General features: G+C 39.4%; 2 protein-coding genes across 3 annotated transcripts; one reads left to right on the top strand and one right to left on the bottom strand.

The window, feature by feature from the left end:
• Positions 1-9,074, bottom strand: ttll6 (tubulin tyrosine ligase-like family, member 6). The gene is made up of 14 exons (XM_084566940.1): positions 8,234-9,074; positions 7,985-8,022; positions 7,138-7,256; positions 6,359-6,742; positions 6,112-6,255; positions 5,843-5,928; positions 5,526-5,751; positions 4,645-4,823; positions 4,358-4,546; positions 2,694-2,850; positions 2,065-2,334; positions 1,921-1,986; positions 1,070-1,229; positions 1-578 (listed from the first exon to the last, which is right to left on the bottom strand). The coding sequence occupies exons 1-14, from the start codon at positions 8,380-8,382 to the stop codon at positions 325-327; spliced, it is 2,421 nt and encodes an 806-aa protein (XP_084423066.1). The 5' UTR covers positions 8,383-9,074; the 3' UTR covers positions 1-324.
• A 7,413-nt stretch (positions 9,075-16,487) lies between these two features.
• calcoco2 (calcium binding and coiled-coil domain 2) lies at positions 16,488-25,944 on the top strand. 2 transcript variants are annotated; one of them, XM_084567554.1, is made up of 15 exons: positions 16,488-16,572; positions 17,023-17,191; positions 17,265-17,367; positions 18,702-18,862; positions 19,321-19,446; positions 19,559-19,672; positions 19,753-19,860; positions 20,439-20,536; positions 20,625-20,694; positions 22,523-22,693; positions 22,773-22,961; positions 23,748-23,864; positions 23,956-24,085; positions 24,618-24,646; positions 25,015-25,944. In XM_084567554.1, the coding sequence occupies exons 2-15, from the start codon at positions 17,024-17,026 to the stop codon at positions 25,177-25,179; spliced, it is 1,749 nt and encodes a 582-aa protein (XP_084423680.1). In that variant the 5' UTR covers positions 16,488-16,572; position 17,023; the 3' UTR covers positions 25,180-25,944. The 2 variants fall into 2 exon arrangements, with proteins under 2 accessions (XP_084423680.1, XP_084423681.1); XM_084567555.1 differs by having other exon boundaries at positions 25,018-25,944.
• The last annotated feature ends 55 nt before the right edge of the window (positions 25,945-25,999 follow it).

Here is a 25,999-nt window from a genome sequence, read left to right on the forward strand (position 1 = left end):
ATTTTGGCACTCCAGCTGAGGTTAGTTAGAGATAATTAAAACATTTATTTGAGCAGACAACAGCCTGTAGAAAAAGTTAAAATGTTATCATGTTGTTTCTGCAGTGCTGGAAGTCTTTTAGTGGCGAGCAGTGTAAACTGCAGGTGTGCAGATATAAAATCCGTCTGTGTGAGACATTCATAGGCACGGTGTGTTTCTGTATTGTCACAGTTTAAGGCCACTCTACCTCCAGTTCTTCTCCCCTGCTGTTGCTGCTGTTTGTGTGAAATCGTTTTTATGTGGGGAGCAGCTCCAGTCTGAGGGCCTCTGGGGAGTCGGTGGTCCTCACTGCCCTTTACTGTGCTGGGGGGCCCGATGGGACGAGTTGCGGGCGACGTGAGAGAAGCCAGGCCTCCTGACCAGTGGGGCACGAGTGGAGATGACGAGCAGGCTCTGCAGAGCCGCGGGGTCGTGGGACATGTAGGCGCAGCGCGGGCCTCCTCTATAGACGTGGTTTATGGTGGGGACGCTGGGACGGGACCGGGTGTCAGTGTAGGAGCTGCTCCTGCTGTCCTGCCTTGCAGCCAGGGAGCTACTGGCTGAAAACAGAGAAGAAATGAAACTATTATTCTGCAAAGGTCCATTGTGATTTCTGCTGTTTTTAATTGTGTCTCTAACAACTCTCTCTGGCCATTTCAATTTAACAGTGCAATAATAACTAATGATTTTGCCTAAATTAAGTGGTAAGAATAATTATTTTTGTTGCAGGTGATCAGGGACACATTAAATAACTATTTCAATATTTTATATAGTCATTGTGGGATATTTTCTATTTTTTCCCACATTGTTTAGATTTCTGACGCAATTCTGGTGATAAAAAAAAATCAATTTGTATGATTTCTATAGGTTTACTTTTAGTTTATAGTTAAACACAGTAGTTAAAAATGAAAAAATACAACATAAAGGAAATGTGAGAGCTCAATTGCGCGGTTTGCAGAAATGCCTATGTTAATGTTAATGCTCATAAAGGAACCAAACGTTGCAGCGTTGAAATCAGATCCCAGCATACACAGTGTGGAGATGTGTTTACCTGGCCAGTGTATCCGCTGGGCGCTGATGGTCCTGCGGATTTCTCCCGGTCTATTGTGGCTCTCGGGCTCATACTGCAGGTAGGCGGACTCGATCAAGCTCCTCTGGTCGACGGTGGGCCTGAGCAAACGCTGCTGAGTAATGTTGGAGTGGAGCTGCTGCTGAAACACAGCAATGAAACGATGCCTTTTTAATTCTGTTTCATAATGATTATCCAGCACTGCAAACTATTACTGGATCTGTTTATACATTTGTATTCTCAGTTTCAGTTTGTTAGGCCATTTACACTCCATCAGCAGCTGAATCTGCGTGAGTTGAATTTGTACTGATATAATTTTGACTTTCTGCCAAAAATCACCAAATTAAAGCCAAACTTAACATGTTAGGAAAACATCATTCTGACTCAAAATCCAGTGTAAAACTATATTAATTTAAGAGTTAAAAGCAGATGATTGCTTGATCAAAAGAAAAATGTATCTTAATAATTAGTTGTTCAAAACAAAATTAATCTGCAACACTTTGATAATAGATTATTGTGTGATTTTTTTGAGACATGTTTCTGGTTCAGGCTTCTCTTATGAGAACATTTGTTAGGGTGGGGTTGTCATGTGAAAATAGACTCTCTAATATAGATATGTACATATAAAAAATATTATGTATAAAACAGACTGTCAGTCAATTGACAGAGAAGAAAAAAAAAACTTGTGAAACTTTTATACAAAACAAATATAAAAAATATTATACAATTAAAGTAATCGTGCAGGATTGAATTGATAATGTTTGAATTATTTTTGTTAACAAGACAGAGGACTTTGACTGGAGTGGCGTCTCCCTCTGTCCCTGCTCAGGTACCTGCCGTGAGATCTGAGTGGAGGGCTGCTGCTTTGTTCTTTGGGACAACTGTGCCAATGAATCCAGCTGAAATAGTAAAAGTACAAAAGTATAGAGCATATTTATCATTTAACAGAAATTATTTTACCTTCCGTCTGGTCTTACCTTAATCTGCTGGTATCTCCGATGCCCCTGGTTACTCTGCTCGAGGCTGCAGGCGTCCTGCGGGACTCCCCCTCCTTCTGTCCGGCCCTGCAGCAGCTGGTGGATCTGGTCCACCACCCCCAGGTTCTGCAGTAGTTTCTTTCTCCGGAGCAAGGCGTTGATCCGCTCCTGCTCCTCCATGTCTTCCCTTTCCTCCTCCTCCTCCTCCTCCCGCTCCTCCTCTCTGACTTCTACAGCCTCCACGTCCTCCAACATGTTAGACAGAGGAGGCTGCAGAGAAACAGAGAGACATTTGGTTCAATTTGTTTTTTTATTGCCTCACTGTATACACAGCCACCAGTATGCATTTACAATACATTGGCAGTTACTGTCGCCGAATAACCCTGATAACACTTTTTGTTTTTCCGGTCTTGACAGTAAAATATATTTTAATTTGAAATGAGAGACATACATTAAAAATTATCAGCAGGAATGTTCTTGTAGCTAATTTAAACGGGGTCTGTGTACATTGACTCTAAGGGGTCAGCCAGAATATGAGCCATTCATCAGAGGGGGAGGCTGTGTGGCTCCCCCTTGTGGCTTCCTGTGGACACTGCATCTTTAACAACAACACTATAAGACAGTGTCACCGGCTCAGGGTCACAGCTTGATATGGGGAGCTGTGTCGAGGCCTGTCTTGGTTTGACTCGCTCCCCCGCCGTCTCCCCCTGTAAGTCTCTCCTTCGGCCTCCCTTCTGGTCCCTCTCCTTTTGCTCCTGCTTCAGACGCAGCTCCTGCAGCTGTTGCCTAAAAACATAAATCCACAAATATATTTTTGTTTATCTTTTAGTGGCTGATTTTACGTCTTTTTTATCCACTTCATCACAGGACAAATGATCCAGTGGTGAAGAAATACTCTGCACAGTAAACATGTACCATTTCTGAATATAAATATGTTCTAAAAGCCATTAAAGACAAGTAAAAAATCAAGTCTGGATGAAACAAATTCATAGAACATGGACAGAAAAGAGATTTTCTAAAGGGTTGGAAACAGGTGGAACCAGTTGCAGCTCAGTTTTATCAGAACTTAGAGGCAGGAGACTCTGTGACATCCAGTTTTTCAGGCCTCTTATTTAATATTTTGAGAATCACAGCTGAGGATCATCAGTGTTACAGTGGAAATTAATTCCCTGACTGTGTGCAAAGTGGCCAAGCTTATGCGGCATAATTACACATTATCAAGTTATGTTTTAATAATAATAATTTAATACGTCTGATAATAATGTCATAGACACAGGGGTTATATCACCCACAGGCTCAGAGTTAATGTCCTCTTCTGCTTTTATGTTACTTTCTTTCAGCCATTTTTAAATGTTGATATACTTTTCCCTGAATTAAATTATTAAAACAACGTCTCATCCTTCTCTGAAACATCCCAATTTATAAATTTTGCAGATGTGCTTCCTGCCAATCAAGCATTTTACACAGTTCATACTCGGTGCTCATAACATGCTGGCCAGTTGTAACGTGTGAAATGTGCCTTCCATTTATTTCAGTAATAGTTTAACCACGTTTTATCACAACCTATATTTCTACAATACGTGATCAGTCCAGGGATCCATTGGTTTAATTAGTTAGAAATCGTAATAATTCTCCAAGAGCTTATAACATGTTTTTTATTATCTGTCAAACATTCAATGTATTATGGTATAAAACTAAATTCTCACCATGGAGATACATCATCATCGTAAATGATAAATAGACTGTCAATATTTATTTATATCTACATTTTATAATTACCACAAATATGTGATTTATGTTTTCCGTTATTTAAGGTTCTGTTTAGCATCTTATGAAAAATATTAATCAAGCATTCATGTTAACACTGACAGAAAAAATTCATTTGTTTCAGGATGCAGGACTTTCATAACCTCATGCAGCTTCAGTATAGCTATGTTTTAGATTATAGTAATTGTTGTGACTTTATTCTATCATTATTTTTATCTCTCTTTTTATTTTTGTTATTTTTAATATTTTTCTTGTCGATGGAGTTTTTTGATGGGTTAAGAAATTGTGTGTTAATTTTGTTCTAGTGTGTAACTTTGTTCTAAAAGGTTCCATATAAATAAAGATGATCATTATGTAAGTGCCTAAATTTACAGTATGTACAAATTTAACAAATTAAAATGTCTCCTCAGGCATTGAAAGGCTCCTTTCCTTTTCTTTTCTTTTTTTAAATAACACTGCTTATCTGTTTTGTTAAGACTATTGCACTATTTCTATCCTCAGTGTGTTGACAGTGTGCTGCAGGTACCTGGCACACTCCTCTCTGGCCTTGGACGCTGCAGTCTCCTGGAAGAGAGAGCTGCTGTGTTTGAAGTACTTGTCGTATTTCTCTCCTCCCTCTCTAGGATAGATCCTCTTGAAGCCTCCCTGGTGTCTGGCCTCGTACCTCTCCATCTGTTCCACCGTGGCTGCCTGGCACTGACGCAGCTCCTCCGACCTGGTGGTAAAAACATAATCAGTAATTCTAGCATGCGTCAGGAAGCCTCCGGGAGTGAGCGTGTGACCTTTGAAAAACCTCAATCACGTTTGCCCTACCTGGCCTCTCTCGAGCGGTTTTGCTGCAGCCTGTCCTTCACCTTACGTCTCTCCTCTTTGGTGATCTTGCGACGGTCGCAGGCGCCGAGGTTGATGAGTACCAGAGTGTCGTACAGCAGCGCGTCTTTCACCTCGCGGTCTAACTGCGAGTCAGTGGTAAAGCTCGGGGAGTGATTCACCTGGACACCCATGCACAAAGACATTAACATACCGTATTTAGGCATATAAATATAAAATTACTGATATCTTGACTAACATTTTTTAATGAGCTGGGAAAAAAAAGGACACTAACAATAACTGACTAATATTGTGAACGCCCCCCTTTTGCCATCAAAACAGCCCTGACTCATCGAGGCATGGACTTCTCTGCCTAGACCTCTGGAGGTGTGCTGTCGTATCTGGCACCAAGACACTAGCAGCAGATCCTTTCAGTCCTGTAAGTTGAGAGGTAGGGCCTCCATGGAGCTGACTTGTTTGTCCAAAACATCCCACAGATGCTCAAATGGATTGAGATCTGGGGAACATGGATGCTAAGTCAACACCTTGAACCCGTTGCTATGTTCCTCAGACTATTCCTGAACCATTTTTGCTTTGTGGCATAGACCCATATCCCACTGAAAGAGGCCACTGTCTTTGCTACTGCCTACAGCATTGTTGCAGGCCACTGCCATCAGGAAATATCATTTCCTTTCATCGAAATGCAACAATGCTTAGGTGGTACATGTGAAAGTAACATCCATATGAATGACAGGACCTGAGGTCTCCCAGCACAACATTACAATATGTTAAACTTATTGTACATGGCACTGGTATTTGTGCTGTCCAGAACTTTGGCGTTGACTAAATATTAACCATATTTATAGTTAGTCATGGTCTCTCACCTCCAGCACCCAGGGTCTGAGTCGGTGATCCAGAAGCACATCGAAGCCCAGGATCTCGAAGCAGGCACTGCCAGTGGTGTGGTTGGGGAAACACGTGTGGTAGTTATGCTTGAGGATGGGGTGAGCAGAGATCAGAGTCTTTACGATCACGTCCTCAATGTCGTTCCACATCTTCTCTGTGTTGCAGCTGATGGACTCCAGGAGCTTGTTGAGGGTGGACAGCTTCCTAGGGGACAGAACAACAAACGTGCAATGAATATAAGGTTTTCTTTAATAGCAGTACAACACAACATGCTTTATCTACAGTGTATATTTACCGTTTGCTGCCAGTGTCTTCATCACGGACAAAGTTCTCGCTGTGCTTGTTGATGGAGTAGTTGGTGAGATGCATGCACACATCTTCCTAAGATTAGAAAGACAAGTTTATTTACTGTTAGGATTGAGGATTGACTGTAATTCTGGCGTTATTCTATATTTTTCTTATTGTCAACAAACCTTGAATCTGTCTGTGACACTCTAAAGACACCTAAAGCTCTGTGGTTTCTACTGAATATGTAAATCTTTAAAGATGAATCACAATTCTTACCACGTTGCCATGTGTTGGTTCATTATACTTTGTAGTGCAGAAGCGAGCTAGTCCCTCCTTGAACATGAATATGCTGAACGGGTCACATGACGTCACCAGAACGTAAATACGCAGATCGAACTTGTATCCGTCAAGTATGAAAGGCTGCAGAGGGAGTTTTAAAAAAAATAAATAAATAAAAAGATTTTAAAGCGCAAACTGTGTGTGTGCAGGTGGGTGTTGTAGGTGTCGTTCAACTGATCCTCACCCTGGAAATGTACACCTGGCAGATCATATGTTCTCCAGGCTGAACCTCTTTACTGGATCTGGTGATGAAGATGCCTTTGCCTTGGCAACCAGAGTCTGGCTTACAGATGTATGTCTTGTTTTTTTTGGCCCTGGTATAAGCTTGGAAGTCACTGTAGCTGTAAAGCACAATCGGACGATAAGTTGGTCTATAAAGACATGCTGAGAAAACACTAAATAAAAGACGGAAATCAGGAAGAAAAGTGCAAACTGACTCTGCAGGGAGGCACCATGTTCTGGGAAAGATATTGTAGTCTTTGGGGAAAAGCTTGAGCATGCGGTTCATGTTTCTGGCCAGTAAATCTTTGCGGCAGATCTCACTCATCCCTGGGAAATGGTTTATTTTCTGCAAAGACAAAGTGTGTTTACAGGACAGAAGAGGACAGTCCACCTTACTCATCTTCACAGAGCAGAGTGAGGCACATTAGTCATAACCTGTTGAACAATAACAGCACTGAATTACCCAGTTAGATTGTGAATTAAAAGCCTGAGCAGCAGGAAAGATTACGAGCCATGAATATAGCTCAGTGAAAATCAAAATCTGTTCTTTTTATTATTTCATGGGTGAGCATGACGGGGAGGATGGCGATGTCAGAGTTTGAACGACTTTCCCCTCGATTCATTTTTAGCTGCACAAATACAATTAGACATTTAATTTGTATAATTGAATTCGGTTTCATCAGTCTTTTATGATGATGGTTGTAATGCTGTGTTTTGGTGTGAGCAAACTGAGTCGCATACCTGGTAGCGCTTCATGTCCTTAACACGGTCCAGAGACACAGAGCAGTCGGTCCAGAACAGCGTCCAGTCGTCACCCTCCATCGCCTCTCTGAGGCCATATCTACGAGCAGCTCGCCGCACTGACACAAATCATTAAACATCTTTCAGATATTCAAGAAGTCCGGTGACACTGATTTCTGTTTTCATCAGCCTTTTTAAAAATGTCTCCTAGGTATTTATATATTAGTTCAAGTTGATTTTATTGTTATGATTGGTGTTGGTCATGGTTATTGTGGTGTTATCAAATGTTTTTCCTGTTGTTTATTGGTTTAACATTGTCTTCCGGAGTAAAATCTGGAGCAAACACGTGTTTCTCATTGAATAAAATCTTCACTATTTATTTATCCACCATAAGAAACACACACATTTAAACTACTGTACATTTAGAAAAGCGTGTGAACAAATGGAAAATATGCCAAAACTGTAAGTGTTACAAATAACATCCTGAAGTCTTGTGGTTGCAGACTTTCAAGCTAATGTTGATGTTGCTGCTGCAATGATTTGCAAATACATTACTGAGGTCCAGCACTCTTGATGGATGATAAAGTCTGCCTCATAGTGCCGTGGTGTTTAGGAAATGTGGGATGGTGTTAGTTTAAGTCCATGAAACGTTCTTTACTTACTTTCACTTTCTTAACTTAAACTGCTGCCATAGAGGTAAAAGGTACAATTAATACCTGTACTGTGGACAGGGTGTTTCCCGTGATCTCTAATCCAGCTAAAATGTTTCTGATCAACACCAATAACTGAACTGGTGAAAACTGAATAAAAGGCATTCAGGATTTTGTTATTTTTAACTCAAACTTACCACTTTCATATTTGCAGTTGGTAAGGTTGATCCACAGTCATCTGAAAGAGAAGAGAGACAGAAAGAGGGACAGACATCTGCTTTGTTGCACGGCCCTACGACAGCCTCATTACACTAGTCTTTTCTTTCCAAAATGATGAGGATAAGTGAGAAAACTAGAATTTGAGAGTCTCCATGATAGGTTGCAACATCATAACTGTCAGTGTATCTGCAAAGGGAAATAATAGAAGAGCTCTGGCAGTAAAGTACCTCTTCTTGTTTTTCCTCCTCTTCTTGTTGATGGCCAGCGGCGTGTGGGTGCAGGCTTCAGTTTGGCCTTCGCTCCCCTCGTCCTCTCCCTGCTGCTCATAATTATTTACATCGTCATTTCTGTCTGGGCTGTCCACGGGTAGACCCATTCTGAATGAACACAAGGACAAATAGGCTCATTTGATTTGTCAGTGATAGCGTAGCCAAAAAAAAAAGCATTTCATTTTTCAACACTCATTGTCATGGTTCTTTTTTTTTTTTAATGGGAGATGCCGTACAGCCTCGCACTGAAATTCAATCAAACAGAACAAAGTACATGCTGTAAGTGCGAGCATGGAATCATGTTTCCGTTTCCATTTCTCTCATCAGGTGAGTGCTCTGGCTGTCAGCACGCTGTCACACACTGGCATTCAAGAGTTATCGTGGCAGCGTTGACACAAATAATACTGCAACAAGAGCAGAGAGGGGGATTAATCCTATCACCGCTAAGTGTTTCTACAACTAATACTTTGAATGCTAGCTCTGTCCTTTCTTTTTTATCAATTATCAATCTCTCATGTATCAAGCATCACGTAGTATCATGTACTCTTGTTTGTATCATGTTTATATCCTGCATGTACATATGCTTTATCCAGGTACATGTGTGAATCCACTGCCACCTCAGTTCTTGCTCTGTGTGTTTCAGCCTCTGAGTTCTGTAAAGCATCTCGAGACAATTTGGATTATAATTGGCGTTCACTTGCCAGTTTGTTAGCTACGCTAGTGAAAAGGAATGCCTTCTAAAATAACAGCTGTGCACTACATCTTAGCCTCATTCAATATGGAAATACTTGGAAATAGATACTACTATACACTCACTTGCCAGTATATTAAGTATATTGGTGATACTGAATGCACTCTAATTAACAGTTCTGCACTAAATCTTATCTGCATGAAGGTGCTGTTATTTGGCACTTCTTAAAAATTGCTGAGAGAGCTGTTGATTCAACTGTGTTTTCAATTTAGAGGCTGTGGTTTGTATCACTATTGAACTGTATTGTGTTGTACCGTCATGTGTTCCTGTAATTTTGACAACCCCATCTTAGTTAAATAACAGAAACACTTTCAATTCAGTCCAGTTTAACAGCACCACAAACTAAAATGTATTGCTTTTCTACACTTGAATTAAAACAAATACAACTTGAAATATTCCAGTCTACTAATTCCTCATACACTCATTTATTTATTTATTTTTTAAAAACTCTGGTGCTGATGTTGGTGTGTGGACGTTACCATTTGTCCTCTTGGTCACCTGCTCATACATCATCCCATTTTCTGACAGCAAACTATCAGCGCTAAAAGCATTTTTAACACGTGACCACAGTGAAATAAAAAGACATCCCTTTTAACATGAAAAGTGCAGATTCTGCAATAAGACAGAGAAGACTACAGCTGGGCCTAACTCTATATCAAACAGTATATACTACATACTAGTGGACATAGCACATCGTTTAGCTTTTAGTATGCAAAAATATACATACTTTACCCTGTTATAACAATAATAATAATTTATTATGTGTTTTGTTTTCTCAAGATTTTCTAGACTTGTTTCACCACCAGCCACAATTTATTTAAATATTTATCAAAGTTCCTTATTTGTTTTGTAAATTTAATAATTAAAGAACAGTGTGAAATTGAAATCATTTATTGTACCTGGCTGTTTTTTCACAGTGAATGCTGCAAAATGTTGTGCATATGAATCAATGATTCATTAAATGTTATTGCTTCATTGTAAAACATCTTGCAAGAATTTAGTGCACTAAATCGTTTCTCAATAATAAAATATTTAAGTTTATTAGCTTTAAGTTAATACTGAAGTTTTTAGTAGAGTACTTCTTAAAAACACGAGACTCTTTTAGACTTAAATAAACAGCTCGGACTTCACTATGTGACAACATGTCTAACAATGATCATAAAAACTCACAGCGACAATCCTAACATGCTGTAAACACCAGCATGTTAGGATTGTCGCTGTGAGCATCATCTTAGCTCTGAAAACAAAGTAAACCTGAAGCTTGTGGCTTGATGGAAAGTCAGACTCATCCTGTGCTGAATTAAAATTAAATGACTGTTCAGATATTTTAGTCTGAACCAAAGGGGTGGACCAGATGACACTCTGACCTCAGCCCAGTGGGCAGCAATTGCCTCAACAGAGTCTCACCTGTTTGCCTCCGTGCCCTATCTGGTGTCTTATACGGTGAAGGTGAGTTCAAGGATATGTTTGTGATAGAGCACCAGGGTGGTGGCAGTGGTGGTGGAGGAGGCATTAAGGAGGAACATCCCAGGTACACAGTGGGAGGTTACGGTGCTAGGTAACGGTATTCTGATCCAGTGATCTGGATAATCCTGGCTCCGAACTGTGAGCTTTACGCTGGGCCGAGACGCCCCACTGACCTCAGCCAGGATACAGTTACAGCTCCGTGAAGGGTTTCTCCAAGGCTCTCCCTCGGAGTGCAACAACAGGTACTTGAATAACAACTTTGCACTGGCTGCCCTCGACAAAACAACGACTGGCTCCAGTCAGAATTATTATCACGACATAAACCTCAGCATTAAGATTACATCTTGACGCACCATACGAACACTTAATATTACTTAATTTCTTGCACTAAATGGTTTTGATTCAGGATGCATTGTGTCCACACTACCAAAGGAATGCAAACACATGCGACCCAGACCACCTCCAAATGCCATCAGAGACTGGATCTCTAAAATGCAATCTCAATGCGTCCTGGGGGTATTGACACCTGTCTTTTATGTGATTGGATCGCCCAGATCGGATCATAATGCAAGGTCTGAACAGGCCCTTAGCTATTTGTTTACAGGGGATAAGCTTGCACAAACATACTACTAATTGTTTCTGGAATAACGTTTTACAGCAGCTTTCAAAAACTTTAAGAAACTACATGAAACTACATGATTATCTTTTATTCTGGGCTGCTATTTTTTATCTTATTTTTATTTATTCTCTATCAGGACAAGCAGTTATTTGTATTCTTTTTGTCATTATTTATTCTGCTTCTGATGTCTTTTTCTTTATAAATTGTACTTGGACCCAGGCCTTATAACGTACTCCTGCTATATACTATTGTTGTGTGAATGGCTGTATGTCTAGATGGTGGACTGTAGAAACTGAATTGCCCTTTTGGGATTAATAAAGCTTTCTGTATCTGTATCTGTATCTGAAATCATATAACACAACACAAAAGTACTCTCTATTTTTACTAACTAGCTTACCACAGTTATAATTAAAAGCAGTTTATTGTCACTTTTGGTTATTGCAGTACACTTCTATAATTAATAGTCCTCTCTCTCAGTTTTAGACTGTCTTGCTTTTAAAGGGAATTTAATATTAAGTCTTATTATATTAAGTCCTATTGATATAAATGAGATGAAAACGTTATAAGAAACACCACTCAGCCTAACGCAACATCAACACTACAACCTAAAGGATCCCAAAACACTCAACAGCTCCCTAAAAAAACAAAAACTGAACATTAGAAGAGATGGGAGCAACACTTTTGCATGAAACCTAATTAGTTTAGTTGTAACTAAACGTCTCTCACTCACCTGCACCGTTAAGCCTACATTTGTAGTAGTGTAGTAGTGGAAGGTGCTGCCCCCGTCTGAGTGTCTCCACACCTCCTTAAAACCTTCAAGAGCCTTTTAAGATGCTGTCACACTCCTCAGTAGACAAAGCAATGAGCCACATCTCACCTATGTTGCACCGTCTGCCTCTGGAGTCTTAAGAAAACAAATAACAAAAAAACAGAGCAGATTTGTATCATGAAAAGGATGGCTCAGTTTAGACTGACTTACACTGTCAAGCAGTGGATCTGGTGACCAGTTAGAAACCGCGAAGACAAACACCCGATCCTGTCTGACATGATGTAGAGAAAATGAGCCGGGGACCTCAGCAGGGAGCGACTGGAGAGGGATAATCCCTGATATTTGTTCACTGAAATAGGAGAAGTGCTTTTCAACGTTGTTAAATTTAAATCTGTGCTGAAAAGTGCCGCAGCAGTGTGTGTGGTGTAAGTGAACATACTGGACTTCTGAAGCTTGAAGACATTAAAAATAGAGCGCTGACAGAGGGGAACAAGAAGAATAGAAAGCAGACAAACAGGACACTGTATCTTGTGTTTCCCAGTCGCCATGGCAGCTACCCAGGTATCTATCAAATAAAACAAGGCCTCGATGATAATGAGCCGAAAGAGTAGCACGAAATCTGGTGAGGCTACAAGGTGGCCCTCAACCGACTCCCTGATTAATGAGTCGATCAACGTTAATAAATCATTACTTGACACCTTACACCCTTCCACACTCACTTATCTATGTCTTTGTTATCATGTTTTAAAGATCACCCGTTAATCTTCCTGCATGGACGGTGGCTGAGTCATGACTGCGTGTGCATCTCCAGGTATTTAATTTGTGTGTGTGCGTGAGCTACAACCGGCTATACGAGCTCTCTCAATTACAGCGCAGGGCAATTATAATTTAATGTGACAACAGTGTATTTTTATACAGCGGTATTCAACTGAGGATAGGATAGCACAGAAAAAAAAAAAAAGAAAGCCTGCCCTGTGGTATTTAATAAGTGAGGCAATGAAGACACTGGTTTGTTGTTTAGTTGGGGACATGTTGTAAATAAGGACAGGATATCGACATTATTGGAAATTACCTCATATTCTGAAAGTTCAATAAATGCCATTTAACTTAGATTTTGTGTTCAATCATAGCCAATTTACTTCAGACTACAAATGACGTTGCTGTGGTTTGTCTATTGTTTTTCTTAGCTCTTTTTGTGTCTCTTTGCAGTAATTTTTCAGCTACGTGCGATCATTTTGCATCTCTCTTTGGTTGGTTCCATCCCTTTATGGACTATTTGCAGGATGTTACATGCGTTTGTGCGGCTTTATATCTCTTTGCAGTTGTTTGCCATTTATTTAAGTTCATTTTGGATTTCTGTTTCAGCTGTTTCTCTTCTTGCTGAATATCTTTTTGGTTGTTTTGTGTCCTGCATGCGTTATCTTGTGACAGTTTTGTCTCTACTGTGGTTGACTGTCTTTACTCTTGATGTGTTTTAATTTGTAGTTGTTTTACATATATTTGAGTTTATTTTGCACCGCTTTGTAGTTTTATAGTCGTGTTACATGTGTTTGTAGTGAAGTATCTTTGCCGTTGTTTGTCATCTGTTTGAGTTTATTTTGCTTCTCTTTTAATTGGTTCAGTTTCATTGTGGCTGATTAATATCTAGTATTTTTTCACCCATTTCTGTTTCTGTTTCTTTTTCTTCTCGTTGCATTCCTGTTGCATCCCTTTTGTATCATTTTATGGTTATTTTTCAGCCCATAGAGGGATTTTATGATAGTTCAGTCTTTGTGTAGCCTTTTTGCATTTCTTTGCGTTTGTCTTGTGTCTCTTATTCAGTTTCTCTATGGCTAATTTGTGTCTATAGTCGTATTGCATCCTACAGTGGCTGATTGTTGTTTATTTTTTCAGTCATTTTCTCTTTGTCAGTGTTTTGTGTCTCATAATGGCTGATTTGTGTTTTTTGTTAAACAGTCATTTGCGTTGATCTGGGTTCATTATGCACCTCAAGTTAGTGCAGTTCCTTTTAGATCTGATTGATTTCATTGTAGTTATTTTGCGGTAATTTTGCATTTCACTGTGATCCGTGTTGCTGCAGTTTTGTGCAGGTTGCATCTCTTTGTGTTCATTTTGTTTTTCTTATTTGTTGGTTTTCATCTCGCTGTACTAATGAGTGATTTTTTTTGTACTTATTTTTATCTATCTAAGAAACATACATACATCTTTTGCAGACTGTAAGATGCTTCACAAAGGCAAACCTTGCAAAAAACAAGCTGCAGGAACTGCTTTCCTCTTGCATCTTTCAACATGCAACCTCGCTTATAACTACTGACCTTTTATGATTTATTTTTATTTTATTGGACAATGCGCATTAATAAACACTTACTTTTTAAATTTCAGTCGTGAACAGAGGAGAGAACAGTATCAGCGACTCATGAGACAGTTGTTCCCAGAGTTATACACCTGAGATTTGCTCATTAATCAATATTAAATTACAAAGTTATAAGCGTTACTTTTCACAAAGAGGTGTCATCTAAACACTTTTCTACTCTGCTCAGTGTGCTCAGTGACTTACATTCCAAGCATGTTTGTAAAACTTCAGTTTAATCCATTAATCGTGGCTTTCCTGGTGCTTACATGAAGAGTTTTTAAGCATTAAATAACGTAAAATCACACGGGTGCAGTTATTTGGGAGATTTCTTAACGTCTCAATTTTACATGAGGTGATTAGTCAATTAATAAAGCACACAGTTTGACGGTTTAAAGTCGGACAGTGCCCTAATAATCAAATAAACAAACAATAAGTATAGCAACTTGAACTGCAAGGTGTATACATATAGGCGGTGGAGTTGCTATGGAAACACAAAGCTGACTTCTCCCCGGCCAGAGCGGTTTTAAGCTAACAACAGTTAGCAACATACTTTAACGGCCAACTTTAAACGGCAAAAAATAAAAATAAATAAAAAATGTTGAAACATTACTATACCGCTAGAAAAGAATGCGTCCTCTCGTTCCCGGTGAGTAACACAAACCGAGCAGCCTTCGCTTCCGTTGCTGTATGGGTCGTGTTGTAGTCTGGACGTCACAGAGGAGCTGCAACCTACAAAACGTAAACATGAATGAAGCCGAGAGGAGAGCCACACACGCGCACCCCAGCGGTTCCCCCTTCAGAGCGTAACCAATCACAAGCCGGGGACTGTGAGCGTTCTCGTCTCTGATTGGTTGTTGGCTCACCGATGAGAAGCAACGCTTTATAAGGTGCGACTTTCCTTTCAGGTGCGTTATATCCATTTCTTTACATGTATACCTGTAAACAATAATATATAGTATTTGTAATTTAATTGTAATTTAGATTAAAGTAGAAAACAAATATTTAAGTGTTTAATATTTAACTTTTGTTGTTTGTTTAAAAATGAAATGAATTTAAATTTTACAAATACATGTACATTCGCAATTTATTTCAAAAAATATGTATATAAATTAAACAATATAGAAATTATTTGATTGTTAAAAACACTAAAATTGTATATATTTATTAGGAGTAGTATGGATTTTGCATCTTCTTGACACACTCGTATCACAGCAGGTGTTTTTCATCAAACAGAAACACATAATTAAAGCACTATGAAGCTTAGACAAAATGGCATTTCACCACTCTACATATAATCTGTTAAATATTTAACTACTGGGCTAAATAGCCTGAAACATGTACATGTGTGGTTTCGATTTCCAGCAGATTGAATTCAAACGTGGGCTCATAATGCAACCAAACTCAGCAAATAAAGCTTAAAATAATATTTTAAAAAGTGCCTAAACCGAGTTGTTTTAGATGTCATCATTTTATTGTCAACTATTGCAAAAAAAATTTTTTTCTATTTTCTATTCTATTTTTTATTAGAACTGGATAAGTCTATGAACAGTATTGTACTGGCTGTTTACTGGTTAAAATACTTGCACCATTACACCAAAGACCAATATTTAAAAATTATAAATCAAGCAACAGTTACAGAAACAACAAAAGCGTTTGGCTCCCTCTTGTGTTTCTGTCCCACACTGCAGAGGAGAAGGTAGAGTGGGCTGTTAAAATTAAACTACATATCCCATATTACAGTCACAAGGGTCATGCATTCAATGATAATCCGAAAAAAGACTACGTGATTTTTGCTCTCATGAATTTACGAAAATCAGAGCTCATCTGACCATGCATCTGACAATAATGTCATGTTTAGATGAGAACAGTGACAAATAGCTGTGTATTTTCGCTATTTTGTTGTTGATTTATTTTGTATTATTGTTTATTTTTCTTGCGACTACTTATTTCTATTTTTATTAAGTTTCTTTTCATTTAGTATATTGAAGATATTTTCAGTTTAGTCAGTAAACACAACTCATGCATCATTGAACATGTAACAGAAAAAAAAATATGTTAAGTCAATTTAAACTTTTTCAACTTATAAATGTAATTACATCGAAATAAAAAAAATGATAGTTGTTTCTGCTTCTTAAAAGGGTACATTGAAAGTCTTGTGTAAATATTTGTTAATAAAACCCTAAATCGTTCAAATTAAATGTTTTAAAATCCATTTCCGGATTCTTTACGTGTTCTTAGCTGCGTCATATTTCGTGTTTAAATATCCGAGGAGCCCGTGAACGCAGCGCAGTGGCTGGTTCTGAGCGTGGCGGACGGAGGGACGACTGACAACAAAGCTGTGAGTTTAATGTGTTTATCCAGTTATTTCTCTATAAATTTAAGATTTCAAGGAGAACTTGTGCTGTATTACTTTGTGTCAATATAAATAATATATCATCTTTTGGGTGCGGTCTTTAATGGTGGTCTTACTTTCACTTTCCTTCTTTTAATGTCGTTTATTAACCTAAAAGTTTCTATAACTGATTAAATGTCAACTACAAGAGACGACAGCAAAAATAAGATTGAGTTAAAACCTTGTTCAGATGTGGAAATGTGTTTTTGAGTTCATTCTTGGTGCGTAATCAATATGGGAACACATGAGGGTGAAGTTGAAAGTACGCAACAGCAAATAAAACAACAACAGGAAGGAGGAAGCTTATGACAACACCGATGCTGGTCTACTTGACGCACCTGTTGACATCAGTCAGACCTATGAAGTGTTCATCATCAGTCCTTACATGTCTTCCAGCATGGAGAGCCCTACAGAGGCACTAGCTGACACCTCAGCGCCCACCTTCTCACAGGTGGTGTTCATCGACATCCCTCACTCATACCCACCTTCGACCCATGTCACCTGCAGCTACACCATCACCCCATCCTTCCAGTCCAATCCCAGGGACTGGGTGGGCATTTTTAAGGTGGGGTGTGAAACTTAATTTAGCTTCCTTCTAAACAGAGAGATAGTTTTCTAAGAGTTTATTTTCTGTTCAGGTGGGTTGGAGCACAACAAAGGATTATCATACCTTTGTGTGGGTGGAGCCATGTCAGGATGTGGAAGGGCAACAGTCAGGGAAGAGGCAAGCTGTTTTTAAAGGTAAGAGCTACTTTCAGTTTTACTGCAGGGTGAAAGTGTTAAGTCATGTTTGTAATGGACACTCTCCCTCCTGTCTTATGTGTAAACAGGATACTGAAATCTGTTTTTTTGTAGACAGGTACAGTCAAATCCTCTATCTAGTCCAGAGAGGCAGGTTTTACTTTCTGTCCAGATGATCTGGCAGATACTTATCACAACAATGATTCCCAAATGTTCCTCCCCCACAGTAATATTAAGTAATGTCTACTTATGATTCATCATCACAAGTTAGAGCCTCTGTGTAGATTGAATTTAGGTCACAACGAAGTGAAAGTACCCGATGATCGACAAGAAAGAAGTACAGGACAGCCAAGAAAAACTAAATAGAATGCTTGATCCCATTAAATGTCTTGTGACGCTTCATGTTTATACTGGGTTTATACCGGGTATGAGTCAGGGTTTATGACTCATACATTGTGTTATGGTTCTGACTGAATGTTCTTTTACGGCCTTTTAAAAAAGGAAGTTAAACATCAGAATACAATATAATACATGGTCATTGCATCTAAAGATGTCGGTGTAAACCAGCTGGGATGACATTTACAGTTGTGTTTTTGTCAATACTTGCACGTTTTTAGAAAGAATTTCAGCTTAAATGATTACTTGATTTATCTGTTCAGTGATTTCTCAAACATTTAATTGTTCCGGCTTCTGAAACGTGAGAATTTGTGGCTTTTTGGACAATTTTTCAGCAAGACATAATTTGAGCAATTCTCCAACGCTGTATTGGCCAATCATTAGAAACACAAAAACAGAAACATTTTATACGAACATTTCTCACAACAGGAGGCTAGAGAATCTATTTGGGACTTTCGTAAGTTAAATTTAAGACCTCTACATCTAGATAAAATATTTTGTTCAGTTTATATTCACATTTGACGACATTGATGTCATTGATGTATTTTTTTCTTTTTCCACAATGTTTTTAATATTTTGATCGTGTCATGCAAAGCGAAAAGGGATAATTGTCGTTTCCAGGAAATGGAGAAAGAAATTTCATATCATTAGCTAAACATGATTTAACATTTTCATTTTAAAGATTTTTGCTATGCATTTCTGGATACTGTATATGATTTAAATCATCTTGTGCCTCTTTAGATTTATCTTGGTTGGGTTGTGATGCCCAGAACTTTGTGGTTATTATCTAAACAGTTAAATAATTGACAAATTAATCAATATATTTAATTTCTTTCTGGTTAATATTAAAGCAAAGTAAACAGTCTTTAGCTGCAGCCCTATAGTGTCATCTGGGATCTTACTAAATATAGTCGTCTGCTCTGTGCTTGTCCTATTAGACTACTACCTGCCCAAAGATGAGATCGAGTTCTACCAGTTCTGCTACGTTGACAGCAGCGGCCAGGTGAGAGGAGCCAGCACTCCTTTCTGTTTCAAGAACCCTGCGGAGCAAAACCTAGAGAGCAGCCTGGATGACGACCTCCTGGTTATTACAACGCAGGTACCAAACTAGCACTGATGCCTCACAGCAAGAAGGTTGCGGGTGTGAATCAATTAGGTTCACTGGCGATTCTAAATTGACCGTAGGTGTGAATGTGAGTGTGAATGTTTGTCTGTCTCTCTGTGTTAGCCCTGAGATAGACTGGCAACCTGTCCAGGGTGTACCCCGCCTCTCGCCTGATGACAGCGGGGATAGCGACCCCCGCGACCGTTCACAGGACAAGCGGTTACAGAAGATGAATGAATGACATATTTTTATAGGTTTTGCCAGTTCATTAGATACACTAGTGAAATTAACGTGTTCTAATATAACAGTCTGGCACTAAATCTTGTCGTTATGAATGTTATTATATTCTGTGTTTGACTTGCAATTGCACTTCTTCCACCAATGATAAAATCTCAGTTTGTGAAAGACAAATAAAACCTTTATTGACTCAGTATTTGTTTTTTTGAACTCAGGAACAGGTCGAACAGAGCGTCCATGAAAAGGCTGAACTGCAGAAAGCGTTGGATCAGATGAGAGCTGAAAATGAAGCACTAAAAAGCGCCCTGCAGAAGGAGCAGCAGGAAGTGTCCCGCTTCAAGGTCTGCTTATCTAGTTTTCCACAGTGTCAGAGAGATAATTCCTCGTTGTGCAACAGAGAAAACGGTCAAATGGCAGCTGAACTTTGATACACATTGTGATTGATTTGTACAGGGCCGGGATGAGGAGAAAGAGAAAGAAAGGACTGAACTGGTGAAAGAGCTGGATCAAGTCAAGGAGCGCAGTGAAAAAACCATCGTGACTTTAAAGGAGCAACTTAAAGAAAAGGTTTGTCCTCGGTTCACTGGTCAAATTTAAACTCGGCACCACATTATCAGTGTGAAGGCTAACATTGATGTCACTGCTAGGAGGAGGTGTTGAGCCAGATGACAAGGCAGATGGAGATACAGCAACAAAACGAGCAGAAAAAAATGAGTCAAAGCTTGAATTTAGGGAGCACACCAAGACCAGATGAGGTAAGATGACTCTGTTTCGCCGTTAGGGGGTCTAAGGCAATCTGATCACAAGAGTCCAGCTTTAAATACCTGTGGTCACACCTGGCATTAAAATGCTTCTTCAGATGCATCCCAAGCCAGCACTTGAGGTCTGATCTCAGTTTATCTGTATATAAATAAACACTGAAAGACTGGCGCATTAGAGTAGTGTAACAGCTGTTGTCTCTAATGGATCTCTGCCTACCGCTGGATCAGAACAGCTGTTTGTCATGTGTGCCTCGTGACTTGGGGAGATGACACATATTTTGGAACAGACTGTAGTGAAGTATTTTGGTCACTGAAAGCACACATTAAGTAATTATTTATTTGTTTACCTTATCTTGGAGACTTGCACAAAACTCTGGTTATAGTTCAAACCCTGAAAATGCACGCCTCCAAATGTGGTCTGAGATACACTCTCTGAAACGCAGCCTCAGTGCGACCTGTATGCGTTCACACCTGTACTGGCCATTTGAGATCGGATTGCCCAGATCGGAGTCATCCATCTGACGCCAACCCACCAAACCCTGTACACGTTCTTGTTTGTTCCATTTCTTCAGGAGAAATACAATCGAGCTGTGATGAAGATCAACCAGCTGAAAGAAGAGCGAGACAATCTGAAGGAGAGGGTTAATCTCCAAAGTGACGAGATTGCGAAGTGAGTCGATAATCTGTTTTTACCATTAACATACGGTCAGGACCAGAAGTACCTTCTGCCCACTAATGTTCATCTCTGTGTGTTTTAGGATAAACTCCAAATTCAGAGAACAAGAACGAGAATTGTTAAAAACCAAAGACGGAATCCAGCTTCTGGAGGTAAATCGCCGTGTAATGTTTTTAATAACAAGACTGAATTTACTACTAATACTTTAAATGAATCCCATGAAAAGAGAAAAAACTATGATGATAAAACAATGAATCCCTCTCGTTCCAAATAAAGGCTACAGGGGGCAATTTTCAGCAGCGGACTGATACACATGTGTTGCTATTTTCAGCAGCAGTACCGTGTTTATTAGATTAACTAAGACCTTCATGCCTGTGGGCATATTAAATTTATTTAAAAAAGAAGAAAGGATTAACTGTACTTACTTTCCCTAGAGTGTTTTCAACCACATCTTGCAGAGTGTTTATAGTGAAAACCTCAGCTCAGTCTGTGCAGGAAGTCTAAAAAAAACAAAACACACATCCTGTTAGACCTGCCAATCAGCTTGCATGCTCTAAGAGGTATTTAAGACATCCTCTCTTCAGTGTGCAAATTATATGCAGATTATTATATTCCACCGATAACCCTAAACTATTTGTAACGTTAAGGCCACTGCCTGGCCAAAAACAAAGTCACCGCCAAAAGCAAAGGTCAGACACTCTAATATTTCGTTGGACCGCCTTTAACTTTGATTACAGCACGCATTCTCTGTGGCATTGTTTCGATAAGCTTCTGCAGTGTCACAAGATGCATTTCCATCCAGTGTTGCATTCATTTCTCACCAAGATCTTGTATTGATGATGGGAGAGTCTGACCACTGGGCAAAGCCTTCTCAGGCACATCCCAAAGATTCTCAATGGGGTTAAGGTCTGGACTCTGTGGTGGCCAATCCATGTGTGAAAATGATGTCTCATGCTCCCTGAACCACTCTTTCACAATTTGAGCCCCATGAATCCTGACATTGTCATCTTGGAATATGCCCGTGAACATCAGAGAAGAAAAAATTCATTGATGGAATAACCTGGTCATTCAGTATATTCAGGTAGTCAGCTGACCTCATTCTTTGGGCAACATAATGTTGCTGAACCGAATCACTTCATCTGCCTCTCTTCTTACCCTGATGCGTCCATCACTCTGGAGTAGGGTAAATCTGGACTCATCAGACCACATGACCCCACTATCCTTCCCGTTTTTAATAATGCGTTGGACAGTTCTTAACCTAATTTTAGTAGTTTCTTCAATCTCCTTAGATGTTTTCTTTGCTTGATGCATGCCAATGATTTGAGCCTTCTCAAACAGACTAACATCTTTTCCACGACCACGGGATGTGTCTTTAGACATGGTTGTTTAAGAAATGAGAAGCTACTCATTGCATCAGCTGGGGTTAAATAACTTGTTGCCACCTGAAAGATAATCACCCATGCAGTAATTATCCAATAGGAGGCTCCTACCTATCTGCTTAGTTAAAACCAGGTGTTTTGTTTTGTTTTTTGTTCCAGGCAGTGTATAAACAGATGAATTCCATAAAATATCTGCAGAGTACAGTTGTCATGAATTAGCCATAGTGATGTTTATTTCTGCTGTTAAGTTGGACATTTTAACATTGAAGTCTATGGGAACTGACAGTTGGAGCAAGCATCTAGTGGACATATGTGGAACTGCAGTTTCTGTCACTGACTTTATTTTTCAATGCTTTCAATAATATATTTCAACCTTAGAAGGACACATTAAAAGTTTATTTTTGTAATTTTATGGGATTGGCTGATAGTAATTGAAGTAAGTAATATTAACAGTATTATCCCTTGAGAATAGTTATATACATACAGACCGTAATTCCTAACTAGACATCAAGCATGTAAGCGTGTAAATAAATGCCATTATAGACACTCAAGTAAGAGATAACGCGAAAGTTGTGTCATGTGTGTGCTTTACCTCCGGCAGGTTGACCTTCAGAGCAGCAATAAAGAGAAGGAGAAGCTTGCAGCGGAGCTACAGAAGTTGCAAGGCCTCACTCACAACATGAACGAAGTGACAAGAGAGAACCGGGAGCTACAGAGGAGGCTGTCACAGCAGGAGACAGTACACAGCAGCTCCCCAGACGACAACCTAAAGGTGAGAGCAATTTTAAAAAGAGGCTCATTATTCTTTTAAACATAACAAACGTCACTGATGGATGAAACGCCCTTTACAGGTGCAGTGTCAGACTCTGGCCAGGCAGCTGCAGGACGTTCGTGCCAAGTTGACATCTGAGACGGAGGAGTTGAAGAACTGCAGGAGAGGAGCTGAGCTTCAGGAAGGAGAGCTGCAACGAATCAAGGCTCAGCTGGAGAAAGTGGTCAAACTGTACGATCTGGAACAACGGAAAAGCAGCAAATATGAGGTGAACTTGAGCATTTGAGAAACATGTGGTCAAAAGTATGTAGACGAGAGTTCAGCATAGACTCGTAGTGTTCAAATCTTTAAAAAGCGCTTATCAATCCTGCTCTTTCCAGGAGCAGGATGGCGTTTGCTGAAGTCACCCCAAGATCTTGAGGTCTTTTGGTCTGTGCACCAAAATAATGTAACTTCTCCTTGACAAGCACTTCTCAAAGATTTTAACCAATATGGCTTTTTGAGAATATATCAGGAGGTGCAAACAAATAGCCTGGAAGCCAGCTTTTTTTGTGGTGGAAAGTTGGTCTGAAGTTGCTCCATTGGAAACGAATTAAGCTCCAGCAAAGATCTGTCAGGCCGATCACATCGTTTGACTGGAGCTTTATGTGATGCTGGACAGAAGAGTAACATGGAGTTGAATTTAGAATTTGTTTGCAGCTAAAAGGCTCTGATAGGTTGGAGGACTATCAAACTGCATGCAGAAGCGTTATTCTTCTTCTGTTTGTTGAAAAACAACCCGTAATGAAATCCAGATGATGAACAGAGATCCATGCAGAAACTTTGCTCCCAGTTTCCCAAAGCAATGACAAATGACAGAATAAATTTGGAACCTCAATAATGCTGCTGAAGCAAAATGGGAGAAAATCCTGCAGAAACTTCAGAAAAAAATAAATAAATCTGAAGGCACATCAGATATACAGTCTTTATATTTTTGGCCACGCATTGTCAGATTTTAATTCTGTTTGCTTTTTTTTTTGAAACAAAAACTGAAGCTTGTTCTCCTTGTTTTCAGCTACAACTCAATGATGCTCATGAAGTGATTGCAGACAAGAACATTCTCATAGATGAGAACGAAAAACTGCTCATTCTGGCGGCAAGGGAGAAAGAAGAACTCGCCACAGAGAACGAGGTACATGCACACAAGCCCAGCCTTTTACGCCGCAAATGTTCAGACTCAAGAGTTGTGACGTTAGACTCATCAGCTGTGTTCATTCCATCAGAATCTCAAAGGTGAGATTGAAAGGATACGCAGCGTTTACACAGCCTCTGCCTCAACTGCTGGTGACGTTCCAGCCGCTCGTGATCCGCCGGTGACGCCCCAGGACGATGACCCCCTGTATCAGAGCATTGGTGAGGAACAGGCTTCATTTAAACACACGACTGTTGCAAAAACAATAATTAAATAGTGCGTCTCTTTTCTTGGCAGGCACTAGATTCTTATATTATTCATTTCTCCTATTAAAATCTCTTACTTACAAATTGTTGCTACCATACGGGCAGTTATTTATTACAACTTGAGTTATTATTTTAGATGTCATTTCAAATTTCATATCAAAATCACCTGCTCCTACTACTAGTCCCAAAAATAAATGCCAAGAGTCATCATTTAAACCCAAACAGAAGAGTCTATATCATAATCTATCCACAAATAGACAGAATATTAATGGTTTTTAAGCAAAAACTGCAAAAATCTCACGCTTATATTCAATGTTTCTTTGTATCTTTGAGTTTTGGACTTGCACATTGGTTCTTCCTTCTTCCTGACATTTTATGGATCACAATAATCAATAATCAAATAATACTTCGCTGCATCCTTGGATTAAACGGTCAATACATGAGTGTTGTAATTATCTGATGTCAAGTGATTTCTTTTTCCTTGCAGATCCGCCGCAGGTGGAACAGGAGGAGGAGGTAAGTTAAATCCTTTCCTTCAGATTATTACATTTATCATGCATCTATCAGAAGTGGCCCAAGGAAGGGAAAGAACCAGAGACAGAGTTGTGGACGGCCAAGAGAAATGTTGCTTTAAAGATTAATACTGGTTCTGATAGAAAGGAGTCCGAACACAGCAGTTTGGGTCCTGGTAAAAACACTTTTTAAACTAAATTACACTTCCAAGCATCCGTCACCTTCAAAACACATTAATGAGAAAAACATCACGCGTCTTCTAGATATTAACCCAAGTGACTCCTCGTTTATTTTCGGAGCGGACCTAAAACATAATCCGCTCCCTATTTTGTTACCGCTCCTGATGTGCCGTCTCTATTTCTGTCCGCCAGCAGTCACTGGTGTGTCGTCACTGCAAGGAGAGCTTCCCTGGCATCACCCCGAACGAGCTGGAGCAGCACGAGCAGAGTCACAGAGTGTGTCCCTTCTGCACGATGATCTGCGACAACATGGATCAGTCGGTGTTCGAGGATCACGTTTACAGCCACGAGCTGTGAGCGGCGTCACCAGTGCCATATGTCTTACATGATGGGTGGTCAAGGGTGGAGGACCATTTTACCGATTTACTGCAAATCACATAAACTTTGACTGTTTTTTAAAAACATCTAAGTGCCAGAAATATCAGCTTATGGATTGAAAACTGCCTGACTTATATAACCCATCACAGTGTACTCTGGTCATGTTATCTTAAAGGGTGTTGGTTAAATATGTCCAGAGTACTGTACTGATCCCCTCTTCTTCGGTTATAGATTATGCTCCACAGCTGCAGAACCACTTTGCTAATAAATATCCATATTAATTGATGTTTAGGGGAATGTAGACATATATATCTGATCAGATCTCATTATTTAGTGTATGTGTAAACAGTTAAATTGGAATCTCTGATCAGAATGATTAATCAGGTTTAGGAAGGACACAAAAGTACTGATTAATAGATAAATAGCGTGAAAGATATCAAATCTATAACCCGAATTAGGCAAGTTTAAAGCATCAGCCCAAAGGGGACACTTCAGAAAACAGTCAGCAGTATTTGTCATAGTTGGATTAGATTATTAAATAACAAACCAAATAATTTAAAACTTAATATGTTAACCACAGCTTTGCACTTACCTTGCCTCATAGGAAAATCTGATCTGCTATAACCAGATTACCTGTCTTCTTGATGATTTTGAAATGTATCTTGAATGAGCGATGTGACAAGTAAAAGTAGTTGTTATTGCATTTTAATGTTTCTGCTGGATAATAAAAACTCATATGAGAAAGGAGTTTTTTTTTTAAGTAAATATTTATACATGGACATGTGAGCAGTTTGTGCAC

Source organism: Chelon labrosus (genome assembly GCF_963514085.1).
Source record: "Chelon labrosus genome assembly, chromosome: 19".
Taxonomy (NCBI): Eukaryota; Metazoa; Chordata; class Actinopteri; order Mugiliformes; family Mugilidae; genus Chelon; species Chelon labrosus.